This window comes from Macaca thibetana, chromosome 15 (assembly GCF_024542745.1).
Source record: "Macaca thibetana thibetana isolate TM-01 chromosome 15, ASM2454274v1, whole genome shotgun sequence".
In the NCBI taxonomy this organism is placed as follows: Eukaryota; Metazoa; Chordata; class Mammalia; order Primates; family Cercopithecidae; genus Macaca; species Macaca thibetana.
In genome coordinates this window covers 76057246-76077733 of record NC_065592.1, presented here as the reverse complement: position 1 = coordinate 76077733, position 20488 = coordinate 76057246, and the positions used below count along the sequence as shown (strand labels likewise).

General features: G+C 42.3%; 1 protein-coding gene across 2 annotated transcripts in view; it reads right to left on the bottom strand.

Moving 5' to 3' along the window:
* The window catches only part of AK3 (adenylate kinase 3), a 31807-nt gene extending 11730 nt beyond the window's left edge, over positions 1–20077 (bottom strand). Inside the window, exons 1-2 of one of the 2 annotated variants that reach the window (XM_050761110.1) lie at positions 19690–20077; positions 1100–1219 (exon numbers count right to left, since the gene is read on the bottom strand). In XM_050761110.1, coding sequence (XP_050617067.1) covers positions 1100–1219; positions 19690–19840 — 271 coding nt within the window. In that variant the 5' untranslated portion in view covers positions 19841–20077. The remainder of the gene's footprint in view (positions 1–1099; positions 1220–19689) is intronic. The other variant, XM_050761111.1, reaches the window with a different exon arrangement.
* Between the last annotated feature and the right edge of the window lie 411 nt (positions 20078–20488).

Here is a 20488-nt window from a genome sequence, read left to right as displayed (position 1 = left end):
AAGAAAAAAAAAAAAACTGCCTACCTCTCCACTACATTACTCCCTGTTCACATCAAATTCTTTTTTTCTTTTCTGAGACGGAGTCTCGCTCTGTCACCCCGGCTGGAGTGCAGTGGTGCGATCTCATTTCACTGCAAGCTCCGCCTCCTGGTTCAAGCAATTCCCCTGTCTCAGCCTCCCAAACAGCTGGGGTTACAGGTGTGCGCCATCACGCCCGGCGAATTTTTGTATTTTTAGTAGAGATGGGGTTTCACCATGTTGGCCAGGCTGGTCTTGAACTCCTGACCTCAGGTGATCCACCCACCTTGGCCTCCCAAAGTGTTGGAATTACAGGCGTGAACTACTGCTTCTGGTCCACATCAACTTCTAATTTACCTTTTAGCACTTATATCTGGGCTTATCCAAGTTTTTGTTTACTTGATTACTACTTGTCTTCTACTAGAATGTACTTTCCACAAGGACAAGGACTTCAGAACCTTCTTAGATAAAGCAAGCAAGTCAGGGCTGCAGGGCTTGGTGAGGGCAGCACTGAGTGCATGCATGCCTGTGTGCAAAGGTGGGTGAATGGGGTTGAGTAGGAGAGAAGACTAGATTAGCTACCCTCTTCCAAAAAAGGATATTATGACTCAGATCTTCTTGAAGAAAAGGCTTATCCCAAGTTTATCCCAGTTTTAGTGAGAACTCTGGACTCAACTGAAACAAATCTCGTGTCCTCTCTATATTAACAAAACTAAAAATCAACCTACCCTCAAGGATTCTGCCATACCTCTGGCTAGAGAAAGTTTACAGATTATTGTAAATTACTCTTGGGTCCTGCTTCTTCTGTGGTGATCCTCCCATATCACAGAATATTATCAAAGAAAGGGGAAAGGAACTAAAGTTATAACCGATGGGATCTTAGAAATCATGCAATTCACTTCCCTCTTTCCATTTGGATATAGAACTGGTCCCAGAGAAGAAGACCGGTTTCAGGATAGTCCCAAGCACCCCTCTCCTGCAAACGCCATCCTTGAAGTCCGTCCGAAGCTCATGAAATGCTCATTCTCCTGTCAGCACTCATTATTTTGGGCAGGTGAAATGCTCACGACACTCCACTTACCATCCAACAGCCAGCTATACTGGGTGAGATTTTTCAGCTCATGAAGGGCCAGCCGAGTCATGACATCATCTGGAATGAGTTTCCCTTGGTCAATGAAAGCCTTGGCTAACACACCAATTTCTACAGCAAAGGGGGAAAAAAATCAGTAAGTGCATTTGTTTTATCCCATTCCAGGCACCTCGGAATGAGTTGCCCAAAGGGGAAGTCTGTATGGCATACTTATGTGAAAATGTGCATCACCAACTTTTCTGATAAAAACAAAGGCTTTTATTTTCTACCAGAAAAAACTATGAAATAGCTGAAATTATTTTCTTTTAAAATAAGAATTTGAAATCATCATTATTCTGAATGATTCAGTTTAAATGCCTGCTATCATGTTATTGTAGAGACTTTTCCAATCCTGTAAAACAGGTGCTGCTATTGTGACACAGTTCCATTTTTAACCAGATTAGCATTGTGATTATGTCATATTTTTATTAACAAAACACTCTGGAAAATGATTTATGAACAATTTAATAATATTACCTATAACTATATGTCATTCTTATGCAAGAGCATTTTAATTTCTTCATGTTCCCTTACCAAACTATTTCTATACCTTCAGAACTGTAATACCACCATAATCTGCATATCTACAATTTTATGTTCTTTTTGTCACTTAGCATTATTTAGTAAATACTTTTCAGTAGTTTTATATAGTTGTTTCAGGTAACGATATTACACTCCAAATATATTTAGAAATAAATATATAAAAATACACTTTATTACAGCAGTACTGTTGGACATTTAAATTGTGTAAATTAGTCTTGATTTTTCCTCATCACCAAAGACTCTTGTTTTTTTGCTTTTCTTTTTTTTTTTTATTTCTCTTTGGGATTGTTTGCAATGAATAAATTCCCAGATGTCAGATTAAAGGGTCGAGGTATATATGAACATTCTCCTAACTCTTGGTATGAATTGCCATACTGACCCCAAAACAGATTCTAAATTGTCAGATTCATGAAACTTTAGGCTTTTAACTAAGAACAGTAACTGCATGGACACAGGCTGTCATGTGGCAGGTGTGCTGCTGGATCTGCAGACTGCACTTAGAAGAGGGTTTGGTAGATGTAGAGCTCAGGACACACTGAAACAGCCTTATATTAATGTGTGAACTTCTTTGTCTCCAGGCTTTTGACCACTGCTCTCGGGAGGGAGAGCTTCAACCTCATCAACAGCATTTGGGAAAAAAAATGTAAAAACGTGCAATTCTCTAGGGCCAACTCCCAAAAAAACCTGTTATTGGCCTCTCCCCTCACCTCTCACTCTTCAGGCCAAGCCCTCTTCTAAATTCCCAACCAGCTGCAACAGATGGGTTAGAAGATGGGGTTAATTAATAAAGTACTTAATTTTATCAGTATATGAACAAGCCATAAGAAAAGATTCTCTTGCCACTTCTATATAATATTAGAGATTCTAGCCAAGGCAATTAGTCCAGAAAAGGAAATAAAAAGCATCCAGAAAAAAAGAAGTAAACCTATGTCTAAAGCCAAGGGTTTGAGACCAGTCTAGGCAACATGGTGAGACCCCATCTCTACAAAAGATTTAAAAATTAGCTGGGTGTGGTGGCACATGGCTATAGTCTCAGCTGCTCAGGAGACTGACGCGGGCGGATTGCTTGAGCCAGGAGGTCAAGGCTACAGTGAGCCATGATCATGCCACTGCACTCCAGCCTGGGCAACAGAGTGAGACCCTGTCTCAAAACAAAAAACAAAAAACAAAAAAAAACATAGAATTGAAAGTCCAGAAATAACCTTAAAATTTATAGTAAACTGATTTTTAATAGGATGCCAAAATAAATGAAGAAAAAGTAGTCTTTTTAACAAATGCTCCTGGGACAAATAAATATCCAGATGAAAAAGAAAGAAGTTGGACCTCTACTATGTATACAAGTTAACTCAATATAGGTCATAAACCTAAATGTAAGCGCTAAAGCTACTAAACCTTTTTTTTTTTTTTTTTTTTTTTTGAGATGGAGTCTCACTCTTGTCGCCCAGGCTGAAGTGCAATGATGTAATCTTGTCTCACTGCCAACTCCCCCTCCCAGGTTCAAGTGATTCTCTTGCCTCAGCCTCCCAAGCAGCTGGGATTACAGGCGCCCACCACCATGCCCAGCCAATTTTTGTATTTTTAGCAGAGACAGGGTTTCACCATGTTGGCCAGGCTTGAACTCCTGACCTCATGGTCTGCCCGCCTTGGCCTCCCAAAGTGCTGGGATTACAGGTGTGAGCCACTGTGTCCAGCCTAAAAACTCTTAACAGAAAACACACATATAAATCTTCATCACTATGCATTAGGCAATGGTTTCTAGATATCAAACCAAGAACACAACTAACAAAGGAAAAAAAATAGATACATTAGACTTCATTAAAATTAAAAACTTTGTGCTTCAAAAAACACCATTAAGAAAGTGAGGCCGGGTGCAGTGGCTCCTGCCTGCAATCTCAGCACTTTGGGAGGCTGAGGTGGGCGGATCACCTGAGGTCAGGAGTTCAAGACCAGCCTAGCCAACATGGTGAAACCCTATCTCTTAAAAAAGAAAAGAAAAGAGAAAAGAAAAGAAAAGAAGTGAAAAGACAATGCGTAGCATGGGATGGAAGAGAAATTTTGCAAATCATGTATCTGGTAAGGAATTGTATCTAGAACATCTAAAGAACTCTCACAACTCAACAATTTAAAAAAATTTTAAATGGGCATAGGATCTGAATACACATTTCTTCAAAGAAGATATACAAATGGCCAATAAGCGCATGAACACATGATCAACATCCTTAATCATTAGGGAAATCAAATGAAAGCCACAATGAGATACCACTTCACATTCACGAACATGGTTATAGTCAAAAAGACACATACAGGCCTACCCTGGAGATATTGTGGGTTTGGTTCCAGACCACCACAATAAAGTGAATATGTGAGTCACACAAATTTTTTGGTTTCTCAGTGCATATAAAAGTTATATATTTACATTACATTGTAGACTATTAAGTGCAATAGCATTATGTCTAAAATAACAATGTACCTACCTTAATTTAAAATAGTTTTATTGCTAAAAAATGTTAATGATCATCTGAGCCTTCAGCGAGTCTTAATCTTTTTGCTGGTGGAGGGTCTTGCCTCCATGGCTGATGGCTGCTGACTGATCAGGGTAGAGGTTGCTAAACGATGAGGTGGCTATGACAATTGCGTAAAAGAAGACAACAATAAAGTCTGCCTCATCAACTGACTCTTCTTTTCACCAAAAACTTCTCTGATGCATGTAGTGTTGTGGGATAGTATTTTATCCATAGTAGAACTTCTTTCAAAACTGTAGTCTATCCTCTCAAACCCGCTGCTCCTTTTTCAACTAAGTTTAAGTCATATTCTAAATCCTTTGTTGCCATTTGAATAATGATCACAGCATCTTCACCAGGACTAGATTCTATCTCAAGAAACCACGTTCTTTGCCCATTCATTAGAAGCAACTCCTCATCCATTCAAGTTTTATCATGAGATTGCAGCAATCCAGTCACATCTTCAGGCTCCACTTCTAATTCCAGTTCTCTTGCTGTTTCCACCATATGTGTAATTACTCCCTACACTGAAGGCCTGAACCCCTTAAAGTCATCCATGAGGGTTGGAATCAACTTCTTCCAAACTCCTGTTAATGTTGACACTTTGACCTTCTTCCTGAACCATGAGTGTTCTTCCTGGCATCTAGAATGGCGCATCCTTTCCCTAAGTTTTCCTATTTACTTTGCCCAAATCCATCAGAGGAATCACTATCTATACAGCAGCTGAACCTTATGAAATGTATTTTTTAAATAATAAAACTTGACAGTTGCAATTACTCCTTGATCCAAGGGCTACAGAATGGATGTTATGTCAGCAGGCATGAAAACATGAATTTCCTTGTGTATCTCCAGCAGAGCTTTTGGGTGACCAGGTGCATTGTCAATGAGCAGTAATATTTTCAAATGAATCTTTTTCTCTGAACAATAGTTCTCAACAGTGGGCTTCAAATAGTCAGTAAACCATGCTATAAACAGATGTGCTGTCATCCAGGCTTTGTCATTCCATTTACAGAGCACAGGCAGGGTAGATTTAGATAATTCTCAAGGCCCTAGGATTTCTGGAATGGTAAATAAGCATTGGCTTCAACTTAAAGTCACCAGCGGCATTAGTCCCTAGCAAGAGAGTCAGCCTGTCCTTTGGAGCTTTGAAGTCAAGCATTGACTTCTCTTCTCCAGCAATGGAAGTCCTAGATGGCATCTTTTTCCAATGCAAGGCTGTTTTGTTTACATTGAAAATCTGTTTGTTAGTGTAGACACCTTCATCAATGATCTTAGCTAGATTTTTCTGGATAACTTGCTGCAGCTTCTGCATCAGCATTTGCACTTTCATGTTAGAGACAGCTTCTTTCCTTAAACCTCATGAACCAACCTCTGGTAGCTTCAAATTTTTCTTCTGCAGCTTCAACACATCTCTCAGCCTTCACTGAATTGAAGAGAATTAGGGCCTTGCTCTGGATTGAGCTTTGGCTTAAGGGATGATGTGGCTGGTTTGATCTTCTATCTAAACCACTCAAGCTTTCTCCGTATCAGCAACAAGGTTGTTTCACTTTCTTGTGCTCCAGTGTTCACTGGAGCAGCATTTTTAATTTCCTTCAAGGTCTTCCTTTGCATTTACAACTTGGCTAACTGGTGCAAGAAGCCTAGTTTCAGCCTGTCTTGGTTTTCAACATGTCTTCCTCGCTAAGCTTAATCATTTCTAGCTTTTGATTTAAAGTGAAAGATGTGCCACTCTCTTCCTTTAACTTGAACACTTAGAGGTCACTGTAGGGTTATTAATTGGCCTAATTTCAATATTGTGGTGTCTCAGGGAATAGGGAGGCTCGAGGAGAGGGAGACAGACAAGGGAATGGCTGGTTAGTGGAGCAGTCAGAACACACACAACATTTATCAATTAAGTTTGCCATCTTATATGGGTGTAGTTCATGGCACCCCAAAACAATTACAATAGTAACATCAAAGATCACTGATCACAGATCACTTTAACAGATATGATAATAATGAAAATATTTTAAATATTGCAAAAGTTACCAAAAATGTGAAACAGAAATGGGAAAGGAGCACACATATTAGAAAAACGGGGCCAACAGCCTTGCTCGACACCGAGTTGCCACAAAACTTAGATTTGTTAAAAAAAAAAATACAGTACCTGTGAGGCACAATAAAACAATATATGCCTTTAAAAACAAGTGTTAGGCCGGGCACGGTGGCTCATGCCTGTAATCCCAGCACTTTGGGAGGCCGAGGCAGGCGGATCACTTTGAGGTCAGGAGTTCGAGACCATCCTGACCAACGTGGTGAAACGCTGTCTCTACGAATAATACAAAAATTAGCCGGCTGTGGTGGCATATGCCTGTAGTCCCAGCTACCAGGGAGGCTGAGGCAGGAGAATTGCTTGAACCTGGGAGGCGGAGGTTGTAGTGAGCTGAATCGCACCACTGCACTCCAGCCTGGGCGACAGAGTGAAACTGTGTCTCAAACAAAAAAATAAATAAAAACAAGTGTTGGTAAGAATGTCGAGAAACTATAACCCTCATACATTGCTGGTAGGATTATAAAGTGGTGTAGCCAATTTGTAAAACAGTGTGGTAGTTTTTTTAAAGGTTGAACACAGTTACCAAGCCCTGCATGGTGGCTCACACCTGCAATCCCAGCACTTTGGGAGGCCAAAGCAGGAATTTCACTTGAGGCCAGGAGTTCAAGACTAGCCTGGGCAACACAGCAAGACCATGTCTCTACAAATAAATTTTGTTTGTTTGTTTTTGAGATGGAGTTTTGCTCCTGTTGCCCAGGCTGGAGCACAATGGCACTATCTTGGCTCACTGCAACTTCTGCCTCCTGGGTTCAAGTGATTCTCCTGCCTCAGTCTCCCGTGTAGCTGGGGTTACAGGCATGCACCACCACGCCTGGCTAATTTTGTATTTTTAATAGAGATGGTGTTTCACCATGTTCGTCAGGCTGGTCTCGAACTCCTGACTTTGGATGATACACCCACCTCTGCCTCCCAAAGTGCTGGGATTACAGGCGTGAGCCACCACACCCGGCTTAAATAAAATTGTTTAAATTAGCTGGGTGCTTGGCATGTGTTTCTAGTTCCAGTTACTCAGGAGGTTGAGGCAGGAGGATCACTTGAGCCCAGGAGCTCAGTGCTGCAGTGAGCCATGATCGCACAACTGTACTCCAGCCTGGGTGACAGAGCAAGACCCTGTCTCGGGAAAAAAAAAAAAAAAAAGACAGTTACCATAAGAGATAGCAATTCCTCCCCTTGCTATATGCCCATGAGAAATAAAAACATATGGCCAGCTATGGTGGCTCATGCCTGTAATCCCAACATTTTGCGAGTCAAGGCAGCAAGATTTCTCGAGCCTGAGAGTTCCTGACCAGCCTGGGCAACACAGCAAGACCCTACATCTAAATCAAAAAAATACGGGCATGGTGGTGCACACCTGTAGTCTCAGCTACTTGGGAGGTTCAGGTGGGAGGATCACTTGGGCCTAGGAGTTCAAGGCTGCTGCTGTTGAGTTACGATTGCATCACTGCACTCCAGCCTGGGTGACTCAAAGAGAGACTGTGTCTCTTAAAAAAAAAAAAAAAGAAAGAAAGAAAAAGAAATATGTCTACACAAAAACTTGTAAATGAATGTTCATAGTGGCATTATTTAAAATAACCAAGAAGTAGAAACAACTCAAATGTCCATCAACTGATGAACAGATAAATAAAACGTGATATATCAAGACAATGGAATATGATTCAGCAAAAAAAGAAATGAAGTACTGATACATGTTACAGCATAGATGAACCTTCAAACATGCTCAGTGAAAGAAGCAAGACACAAAAGACTACATATCGTATGATTCCATTTGCATAACATGTTTAGAATAGGCAAATCTATAGAGATGGAAAGAAGATTAGTAGTTGCCAAAGGCTGGGAGGGTTGGGGAGAAATGGGTAATGACTGCTAATGAGAACAGGGTTTCTTTTTGGAGCGATAAAAATGTTCTAAAATTGACGGAGGTGATGGTTTCACAACTTTGGATACACTAAAAATCACTGAATCATACACTTTACAAGGAGTAACTGTATGGTATGTGAATTAAATCGATGTTGTTTTTTAAAAAATAGAACAGATGAAAAATTCCCAGTAAGAAAAAAAATTTAAAAACACTCATAGTCTCATCACTACTCAGAGATAATTATTGTTAATGATAATATAAAAATTTTCATTGCCTGTGATCCCAGCTATTCAGGAAACTGAGGTGAGAGGACTGCTTGAGCCCAGGAGGTCAAGGCTGCAGTGAGCCATGATCGCACTACTGCACTCCAGACTTGGTGACAGAGCAAGACCTTGTCTCAGGAAAAACAAAAACAAAACAAAAACCAGGTATTTTTTAGTTTTGTTAACATATAGATAGATAATCCTACGTGTAGTCTAGTAATCTGTTTTTCATTTATCACGAACTTTTTTTATGTTTGTATGATTTAATTAGAACAAGAAAGACATTGAGAATAGATTATCTTTAACATTCCAAAGAGATTTTTGTGTGATGAGAAAGAATTGTTATTTTTCTCTTTTATGTGTTAAATATATTATCTTGTATACGGTTATTGTGAAAAAATCTATTTTTAAATTGCAGTATTGAATGGAAGTTACATGAGTTTTTACCTTCTCAATTATAATTGCTCTGTGAACTTTCACTTTGATCATTATGGACCCAGTTTGAATGCCTGACTGATCAAGACTGCTACCTGATCTGTACATCTTTTGATTGCCTTACTTGGCTGAAAGGATGGTCTTGTAACTGTTGATGTTGGTTTTAGCTACTGATATTGTCACTCTTTCTCAAATGTAAAGTGTTTTTATTTTATTGTTCTTGTTGTTGTTTTATAATTTTTATTATATTTTCAGGGGTACATGTGCAGGTTTGTTACACAGGTGAACTTGTGTTGTAGGAGTTTGTTGTACAGACTATTTCATCACCCAGGTATTAAGCCTAGTACCCATTAGTTATTTTTCCTGATCCTCTCCCTCCTCCCTGCCTCTATCCTCTGAAAGGTCCCAGTGTGAATTGTTCCCCTCTATGTGTCCATGTGTTCTCATCATTTAGCTCCCACTTATAAGTGAGAACATGAGGTATTTGGTTTTCTCTTCCTGCGTTAGTTTGCTGAGGATAATGGCCTCCAGCTTCATCCATGTCCCTGCAAAGGACATAATCTTGTTCTTTTTTATGGCTGCACAGTACTTCATGGTATATATATAATGAACATATTTCTATATCAATAAGCATTTATCCACAATATTTATTAAAACCTGGAGCCTATAATGCTTCAGTTGAAGCTTATTAAAAAAAAAAAAGACTTAACTCCCTAATTCCGAGTCTAAGCAGTTTGCATACTACCTTTCAAATATATTTACCCCCTCCCAAAATTATATGCAAAGACAACCAGCATGTTCTCTGGAGATATGGTAAAGTTTTATCCATTTGATTATCTACATTTAATATTACATCTTAACAGACTCCTCATAAAAATTCTAGAGTGGACCCCTGAACGACATGGGTTTGAACTGCATGGGTCCACCTGTGCCTCTGCCACCCTTGAGACAACAAAACTGACCCCTCCTCTTCCTCAGTCTACTTGACATGAAGACAATGGGGATGAAGATCTTTATGATGATCCGCTTCCATTTAACAAACAGTAAATATATTTTCTTTTCTTATGATTTTCGTTTTTAGAGACAGGGTCTCGCTCTGACACCCATGCTGGACTGCAGTGGTGTGATCATAGCTTACTGAAGCTTCGATTTGCTGGGTTCAAGTGATCCTCCCACCTCAACCTCCCAAGTAGCTGGGAAAACAGGCACATGCCACAATGCCCGGCTAATTTTTTTTTTATTTTTTGTAGAGATGGAGTCTTGTGATCCTCCCATCTTGGCCTCCCAAAGTGCTAGGATTACAGGCATGAGACACTGCACATGGCTGATAATTTCTTAATAACATTTTCTTTTCTCTCGCTTGCTTTATTATAAGAATACAGTATACAATACATATATCATATAAAATATGTGTGAATCAACTGTGTATGTCATTGGTAAGGCTTCTGGTCAACGGTAGGATATTTAAGTTTTGGGGATGTCAGAAGTTACACGTGGATTTTCGACTACACTAGGAATCAGCAGCCCTAACCCGGAAGTTGTTCAAGGCCAACTATATTTCCTTTTTTGATTCAAAAATTAACAAATTTGGGCACTTCCACAAAACACAAAAGGCAGTTCAAAAGTAAATTATTTATAATAAGCTAATTTTCTACAATGTTATACACAAAAATAAGAAAAGAAGGTTAGAGAAAGGGAAACTCAAAACCAACTTTTGAGGATAATAACTAGAAATCCTAAAACATGGAGACATTACTATGAGAAATAAACCTTTATGTTACATAAAAAGTCATTTTAAATTCTGTAGCTCCCTTTAAAGTTCATGTTACCCAAATCAACCACACCTCATATCTGAATAAGCTTATTCAAACTTACTGTTTGAGCAGTTATGAAGCACAAAAGAGGGACCTGACCAAACTGTAAATAACAGTTCTCTCTCTCTCTTTTTTTTTTTTTTTCAAAGAGCCAATGCAGTGGCATGATTATAAATCACTGCAGTCTCAAACCCCTGGGCTCAAGCGATCCTCCCAGCTTAGCCTCCCAAGTAGCTAGGGCTACAGATAAGCACCATCATGCCTGGCTAATTTATTTATTTATTTATTTTATAGAGATAGGGGTCTCACTATGTTGCCCAGGCTGGTCTCAAACTCCTGGACTCTAGTGATCCTCCTGCCTTAGCATCCTAAATTGCTGGGATTACAGGGGTGAGCCACCCCCCAACCAGCAGTTCTCTTTCACATGTGCCAAGAGAAAAGGCTACAGAGAATTAACCTAGTTCCTGCCAAAATTGCTTTTAAAATCATTATAAATGACATAAAACTTAACTTTAAAACTGTGTTGAAACAAAATAAAACTAGGAGAATATCAGGAAATTAAATGATAGCTTTATGCCCTATCATGGGCTTGTAAAAAAACTTTTCTCAAATAATAAACACTTGAGTCAACAAAGTGGTTACCTCTGGGAAGCAGGAAGGAGATGTGCATGGAAGGGGAACTGGAAGGCCCCCAAAGTCCTTGTTTCCCTCTGGTGACAGGTAAATGATGTTCGTTTTATTATTCTTCTAACCATACATAGACCTTGTAATACTCTGATGCATGGAATATTTCACAAGAATTATATTAAAAATGAAAACCTCCCTTGACCATTGTTCCTCCCGCTAACCATCACCCAATCGCTCTCCTCTTCAGTGAAGCATCCAGCAAGAGTTCCTGTTCCAGGCCTATACTCCCCTTCCCGTTCACTCTGCTTCGGATAAATCCTGATTTTGACAATTACATAAATGCCCACCTGGGTCCAGCCTCATTTTATTTCTCCTCCTCCCTCATCCTCCCCATTGGCACTTCAGCCTGAAACCACACCCCAGCAAGGAGCTCTATATACATGGATCCTCCTAGCCTTTACCCAAGCCCCATGGTAAGCTCTTACACATTTTTCAACACACATCCTAAAAGGCCCTTCATGGTCAAGTGTCCCTCAACCTCCTATGGAACTGGAAGCTCCCACTCTGAACTTCCAAATGTCACAGACTTGTCTCTATTGCAACACCTATCACACCAATGACTATCTGTTTACATGTTGTTATAGACGGAATTACGTCTCCCTTAAATCTGTATGTTGGAACCTAACCCCCAGTGTGACGATATTTGGAAATAGGGATTTAAAGGAGGTAATTAAGATTAAATGGAGCCGGGCATGGTGGCTCATGCCTGTAATCCCAGCACTTTGGGAGGCCGAGACGGGCGGATCACAATGTCAGGAGATCGAGACCACGGTGAAACCCCGTCTCTACTAAAAATACAAAAAATTAGCCTGGCGCGGTGGCGGGCGCCTGTAGTCCCAGCTACTCAGGAGGCTGAGGCAGGAGAATGGCGTGAACCTGGGAGGCGGAGCTTGCAGTGAGCTGAGATCGCGCCACTGCACTCCAGCCTGGGCGACAGAGCGAGACTCCGTCTCAAAAAAAAACAAAAAACACAAGCCTGTAATCCCAGCACTTTGGGAGGCCGAGACGGGCGGATCACGAGGTCAGGAGATCGAGACCATCCTGGCTAACACGGTGAAACCCCGTCTCTACTAAAAAATACAAAAAACTAGCCGGGCGCGGTGGCGGGCGCCTGTAGTCCCAACTACTCGGGAGGCTGAGGCAGGAGAATGGCGTGAACCCGGGAGGCGGAGCTTGCAGTGAGCTGAGATCCGGCCACTGCACTCCAGCCTGGGCGGCAGAGCGAGACTCCGTCTCAAAAAAAAAAAAAAAAAAAAAAAAAAAGATTAAATGAGGTCATAAGGGGAGGGCACTAATCCAATAAGCCTGGTGTCTTTATAAGAAGAGGATGAGATGTCAGGGGTGCCTGCTTACAGAGGAAAGGCCATGTGAGAACAAAGTGAGAAGGCAACTAGGCAGGCCAGGAAGAAGGGCCTCACCAGAAACCAACTCTGCCAGTGCCTTGGTTTTATACTTCTAGCCTCCAGAACTATAAGAAAATAAATCCTGTGGTTTAGCCTTCCCTAGTGTGTGGTATTGTGTTACAGCAGCCTGAGCTGACTAATACACATGTCCATCTGCCCACCTGCCCCCATGCCTACACTCTGTGAGCACCTAGTGAAATCAGTTCCTCTCCGTGTCTCCACTACCTAGCACATATCTGATGCTTAAAGGATCCATGGATAGTTGCCTGAATGAATGGTTAGATGGACAGATGGATAGATGGACAGACAAGCTCCCTGGATTCTACTAGATTCTAGCCATGGAATTGTAAAAGGCCTAACTTACTTTGTTAAAAAATATCCATCTAGCAAAAGCCTACTTTCTTTGAGACAGTATTCACGACCAGGCTTACCTTTTAAAAATTGTTCTTTAAGTTATTTAAACAAACTATGGTACACCCATAAGATAACAGAAAAAGAGAAAACAACCCACATGTTCACCAGCTTATGAATGGATAAATAAAACACGGCCCATCCATAAAATGGAATTGTATTCAGCAATAAAAAAGAATGAAGTACTAAAACATGCTACAGTGTGGATGAGCCTTGAAAACACTAAGCTAAATGAAAGAAGCCAGTCAGAAAAGATCACATATTGTATGACTGCATTTGTGTAAAATGTACAGTATAGAAAACTCAAGAGAGACAGGAGGTGAGTTGGTGTTGCCAGAGGCTCAGGTGGAGGGGAGCGGGGTTGGAACAGAAGTGACTGCTAATAGGTATGAACTTTCTTTTATGGGGTGATGGGTATGTTCTAAAATTGATTATTAAAGAAAAAATATTAATTTTTAAAAGGTTGAGCACTGTGGCTCATGCCTGTAATCCCAACACCTTGAGAAGTTAAGGAGGGAGGATTACTTGAGGCTAGGAGTTCATGACAAGCCTGGACCAACATGGTGAGACCCCATCTCCATTATAAAAAAAGAAAAATGGATTCCATTGATTATGAGGAAACAAAAGAAAGAAAATACAAAATTAAGTATTTATATATATATATTTTGTTGTTGTTGTTGTTGTTGTTGTTGTTTTTAAAACAGTTTTTGCTGTGTTGCCCAGGCTGGAGTGCATTGGCATGATCTTGGCTCAATGCAGCTCCGCCTCCTGAGCTTAAGTCATTCTCCTGCCTCAGCTTCCCAAGTAGTTGGGACTGCAGGTACCCACTACCACACCCAACTAATTTTATTTTGTATTGTTAGTAAAGACGGGGTCTCACCATGTTGACCAGGCTGGTCTCAAATCCGACCTCAAATGATCCACCTTCCTCGGCCTCCCAAAGTGCTGTAATTACAAGTGTGAGCCACCATGCCCAGCCAAAAAAATATTTTAAAAAGAACAAAGAAAAAATTTCTTAAAAGAAAAAATATATTCATTTAAAATTGATGAAGGCCAGGCGCAGTAGCTCACGCCTGTGATCCCAGCACTTGAGGTAGGGAGTTCGAGACCAGCCTGGCTAACATGATGAAAACCCATCTCTACTAAAAATACAAAAATTAGCTGGGCATGGTGGCTCATGGCTGTAATTCCAGCTACTCAGGAGGCTGAGGCAGGAGAATCACTTGAACCTGGGAGGCGGAGGTTGCACTGAGCCGAGATCGTGCCACTGCACTCCAGCCTGGGCAACAGAGCGAGTGAGACTCCATATCAAAAAAAAAAAAAGTTGATTTTGGTGATGTCTGCACAACTCTGTGAATATACAAAAAGTCCACTGAGTTTTATACTTTAAATGGATACATTATATGGCACATTAATTATATCTCAATAAAGCTATCAGAAAAAAATGAAATGGGGTACTCCATATGCAAAGCAATATTGTTAAAGGCATAAAACAGTATATACAGCATGCTATAATCTGTGTTTTAAAAAACACATACACAAAGAGAAGCATAGGTAAATCTTTGGTTGTATAAGCATAAAATATCTTGGAAGAATCTTTTCATGAAATATCCTTTTATATTTTTAGAATTGCCTATTACAAATTAAATGTTTTACCATTCCAAAAAAAAAAAAAAAAATCCGCCCTGCCATCAGTATCCTAATTATGCATGCCTATGTGCCATAGGTATACATAATGTTTCGTTAGACATATAGAATCCAGGGACTGACAGAAGTCTTGAAGATTATCCACTACATTCATCTGCCCCAGCATATAGATGAGGATAAAGGAGATTCATAAGGGTTGGCCGTCTAGTCTAGGGTTATGTCTCCCTTTTTTTTTGAGACAGGGTCTCATTCTGTCACTGTGAGTACTGTGGTGCCATCACAGCCCACTGCAGCCTCGAACTCCTGGGTTCAAGCAGTACTCTCACCTCAGCCTCTCAGAGAGCTGAGACTTAAGGCGTGTGCCACCACATCCAGCTAATGTTTTTATTTTTTGTAGAGATGGGTTCTCACCATGTTACCCAGGCTAATCTCAATCTCCTGGGCTCAAATGACCCTCCTGCCTCGGCCTCCCAAAGTGCTGAGATTACAGGCATGAGGCACCAAACCTAGCCAAGGTTACATCTCTGAGAAGTACTATGCTACAGTGCAGTGTCTCAGACTGAGCAATCACATGTCAACCTCATGATTTCTACCATAGCTGAACTACTATTCACTATATAGTTTACTATACAGTTCTTTACTATATAGTTTTCTTTAAAGTGACTTAGCTTTAAAAATTAATAGCTATAATTTTCATGAAATACAGCTTTGGTGTGCTAGATTTGTGTCTGTTTCAAATCTACTTTGAAATAGATAGATAAAAAGTTTTTGTCTATCTAAAATGTCTATCTCATGAATCTCATTGTCTAATTCACATCTATCTCATGAATCTCAGTATGGGAAATACTGCATAGAGAAAAGAGTATTTAATTAGCACACAAGGAAATCTACGTTTTCACCCTCATCCCCCAATAAACACTGTTTACTATCAAGCAGGTTCTTCTCCTGAACTCAGTCTCTTCATCTTCAAGAGAGGCCTGACTTTGGGAGGTCGAGGCAGGTGGATCACCTGAGGTCAGGAGTTCGAGACCAGCCTGTCAACACGGCAAAACTCCGTCTCTACTGAAAATACAAATATTAGCCAGCCACAGTGGTGCAAGCCTGTAGTCCCAGCTACTTGAGTTGGGAGGCGGAAGCAGGAGAATCGCTTGAACCCAGGAGTCGGAGGTTGCAGTAAGCCGAGATTGTGCTACTGCACTCCAGCCTGGGCAACAGAGTGAGACTCTGTCTCAAAAAATAAAACAAAATAAAAGAGAGAACTGGACTAAATGTCTTAAGGTCAGATTCAAGTTCCCTGACTCCAGGTTTCAGTAATGATCTACATTCCAGCTTTGCTACTGTCAATGAGTTGCCTAATGTTTCCAGTGTTCTTATCATATCTCCTGGGATGATTTTAAACCTTAGCTATAAAATACAGCCATGGGCTATAAAATATAGCACCCTCATAAAACAGTGACTGGAAAGTAAATTGGAACAACCCTTCTGTTGTAGTATTTGATAGTACCATATTTGTAGAAATTCCATACTAGGAATTTATTTGAAGGAAATAAGCAAAGATGTGCCAAATGTTTATGTACAGAGATCGTCATAACAGTATTTATTATAATAAACAATGGTTAACAACATACATGTCCAATAAAAATGTTTAATAACAATACAACTTTGGCCGGGTGCGGTGACTCACACCTGTAATCCCAGCACTTTGTGAGGCCGAGGTGGGCAGATAACGAGGTCAGGAAATCGAGACCATCCTGGCTAACATGGTGAAACCCTGTCTCTACTAAAAACACAAAAAAATTAGCCGGGCATGGTGGCGGGTGCCTGTAGTTCCAGCTACTTGGGAGGCTGAGGCAGGAGAACAGCGTGAACCCGGGAGGTAGTGCTTGCATTGAGCCGAGATCGCGCCACTGTACTCCAGCCTGAGGGACAGAGCGAGACTCCATCTCAAAAAATAACAAATAAATAAATAAATAAATAAATAAATAAATAAATATAACCATACAACTTTGATAAAATTAAACATCTTTTTTTTTTTTTTTTTTGAGATGGAGTTCCACTCTTTTCACCTAGGCTGGAGTGCAAGGGTACCATCTCAGCTCACTGCAACCTGTGCCTCCCAGGTTCAAGTGATTCTCCTGCCTCAGCCTCCCAAGTAGCTGGGATTACAAGTGCCCACCACCATGCCTGGCTAATTTTTGTATTTTTAGTAGAGACAGGGTTTTGCCATGTTGGTCAGGCTGGTCTCAAACCTCTGGTGATTCACCCACCTCAGCCTTCCAAAGTGCTGGGATTACAGGCTTGAGTCACCCCGCCCAGCTTAAACATCGTTTTTAAGACTGGTTAATGATGCGTGAACATGCTCACTATAAATGAGAATAAAAAAGTAACCTATCATTTAGAATATGACAATTTGTTTTTAGAATTTAACCATTTTGCAAATACAAATGCAACAGAAATAAAAAAGAAAAATAAAAAAAAAGAATAAAAGAAAATGCACCCAAGGGTTAATTATAATCATCTCTGTGTGGCAAGGCAGAATTATAAAGGATCTTAATTTACCTTTTTTATATTTGCATGAAAGAGATATAGTTTCCTTCTTTTATAATAAATATGCTTTACTTTTTTCCTTTTTTTTTTTTTTTAGACAGGGTATCACTCTGTCACCCAGCTTGGAGTACAGTGGCACAATCTCAGCTCACTACAACCTCTGCATCCCGGGCTCAAGTGATTCTCCCACCTCAGCCTCCTGAGTAGCTGGGATCACAGGCGCGAGCCACCATGCCCAGCTAATTTCTTGTATTTTTGGTAGAGACAGGGGTTTCGCCATGTTGCCTAGGCTGGTCTTGAATTCCTGACCTCAAGTGATCTGCCTGCCTCAGTCCCCAAAGTGCTGGGATTAAAGGCATGAGTCACCGTGCCAGGCCTACTCTCTTAGACTTTGGTTAACCTGACCCCAACCAGTATCAGTATCTGGGATTGTTTAATGTTACCTAACTACTTCAATATGTTGCATTAACAACATTTAGCAAGCAAGTCAAACAACTTTTTTTTCTCTCTCTTTCTCTCTCTCTCTCTCTCTCTCTCTCTCTCTTTTTTAGATGGGGTCTTGCTCAGGCTGGAGTGCAGTGTTGCAATCTCGGCTCCCAGCAACCTCCGCCTCCCAGGTTCAAGTGATTCTCCCACCTCAGCCTCCCGAGTAGCTACGACCACAGGCGCCTGCCACCGCGCCCTGCTAATTGTTTTTGAATTTTTTATAGAGACGCAGTTTCATCATGTTGCCCAGGCTGGTCTAGAACTGCTGAGCTCAAGTGATCCGTCCACCTCAGCCTCCCAAAGTGCTGGGATTACAGGTGTGAACTGGTTACATAAATCATACTAGATTCTGAAAATACATACCTACAAAAACAGAATGAAATGGATGTGTCCGTTTTCATGTGAAATATATCCCAGACACGAAGTGAAACCACACTGATGCAGAGTATATATACATAGTATGATCACATATTACATACAAGACAAGACACACCTTGGCCGGAAGCGGTGGCTCATGCCTGTAATCCCAATACTTTGGGAGGCCGAGGTGGGTGGATCACGAGGTCAGGAGATGGAGACCAGCCTGGCTAACACAGTGAAACCCTATCTCTACCAAAAATACAAAATTTAGCCCGGCGTGGTGGCATGCGCCTGTAGTCCCAGCTACCAGGGAGGCTGAGACAGGAGAATTGCTTGAACCCAGGAGGCAGAGGTTGCAGTGAGCCGAGAGCACGCCACTGCACTCCAGCCTGGGCGACAGAGCAAGACTCCGTCTCAAAAAACAAACAAACCAAAAAAAGAAAAAGAAAATAAGTGATACACGTATCTGTGCTTACATAGTAAACCTTTCTAGAAGGAAACTCTGTTCCCCCCCCGAAGAATGGGACTGAGGTAGGGAACGAAGGACGGCGTTGTTTTTTATGCTATACACGTCTATCCTGTTTCTTATCCTTACAAAAAAAAAAAAAAAAAAAAAAGAAAAGAAAAGAAAGAAAAAGGCCTTGTGTAGGCATTATTTCTATATAGTAAATGGGTTTCAAAATGAGTTTCAAAACAGGTTCTATTTTGAAAAGTAAGGTCAACATTTTTTGAGAAAAAAACTCCCGCTATTGGCTTTTCAAAAACAACCTTCTTAAGAGAGAATTTGCATACCACAAATTCACCCATTGTATAGTGTAGATTGTTAACTGGCTTTCGTGCTGAGCTGTAAGAATTCATTTGGCATGAGAAACAAAATATTTTATGTAACCACGCGTAAGAATAGCCTCCGTGTCTACGAAATCTAGGGATATCAAAATTTGAGATAATTTTATGACTGCAACAAGGGTAAATAATACTTGGCCTTCGGAATATGGGGGAAAGGTCAGAACTACAAGATCCCATAGAGCTTAACCACACCAAAAAAAAAAAAAAAAAGGAAAACAAGAAAGAGAAAAGAAGAGAAGAGAACAAAACAAGCAAACTCTAGCAGGGCTAATGCCAGTCTTCTAAATGCACCAGCACGTTGAATAAGCTGCAGCTCAGCTCGATGGACCCCCAAGAGTGGCTGCCACTGGGAAGACTAGTGCCTCTGAAACAAAGCCCGGTGGTTTCCTTTCATCTCTGAACTTCGAGCTTGACCTAACTTTCCAGTACCTTCCCCAGCCCCACTCTCCCATAACCCGCCCGAAGCGGCCCACGGAGGCCGGAGGTTTCGGGGCGCAGTCGCTCAGCAGCCCGAGGTCTCTGTCCCGGGCGACGGGAGGGAAATGCCGCGCCCGCAGCCTGGGACCCGCGTGCCCAGCTTCGGCCACCTCGCACGCAAAGTCCGACCCGGGTGACAGCGCACGGCCGGCCCTGGGCCCAGAGCTCCCACCTGTGCCCCGCAGCATGTTGTCCCGGAGCAGGTCCCCGCTGGAGAGGTGCTTCAGCTGGAAGTGTGTGGTGATGCGCGACGACACGGTGCCCTTGCCCGAGCCCGGGGCCCCCATGATCACCGCTCGCAGCAGCCGCGCGGACGCCCCCATGGCCGCAGACCCAGGCCCGCGCCGCGCGGCTACCAGGGCTTTGGCCTGGCCTGCGCTCTCACCCGCTTCGCAGCCCGCGCCGGCCAGCTGGCAGCGCCGCTATCAGGCGGTTACTGAGGTTCCCAGGCGTTCCCGGAAGTGAGCCGACAGCCACTGGGGCAGCCCAGACAGCGACCAACCCCGCGGCTGCTCCCGCCTCTCGGCGACCCCGGCGCACCCAGTCCCCGGCGCCTGGCCCCGCCCAGCCGCGCAAACCGCGCCGCCTCAGCGCTCGCTCTGCCGCCCAGCTGCCACCTGCGCCTCTCCGCGGCCCCTCTCCACCGGCCGCTGGGTCCAGTCCCTTCGGCGCCCCTCTGCACCAACCCCCACGCGCCCTCCACTCAGCTCAGATCTACCTCCGCGCCTCTCCGCGACTCCCGAACCCCGCGCCCTGTCTGGCCGAGTCCCAGCCGGATAGACCGAGCTCCCCTCTGTCCGACCTTGGCAACTCCTGCGCGCCCCCCGCCCCCGCCACCTCTAGTCGCCCTTCGGAGCCTCTTGGTTTCGGAATCCACCCGCACCCATCCCTCCAACAACCCTTTTGTAGTCTGGGCCCCTAGTCCATAGCAGGCGCTGCCCTACCCAGTCCCTGCGGGACACACCGCGCCC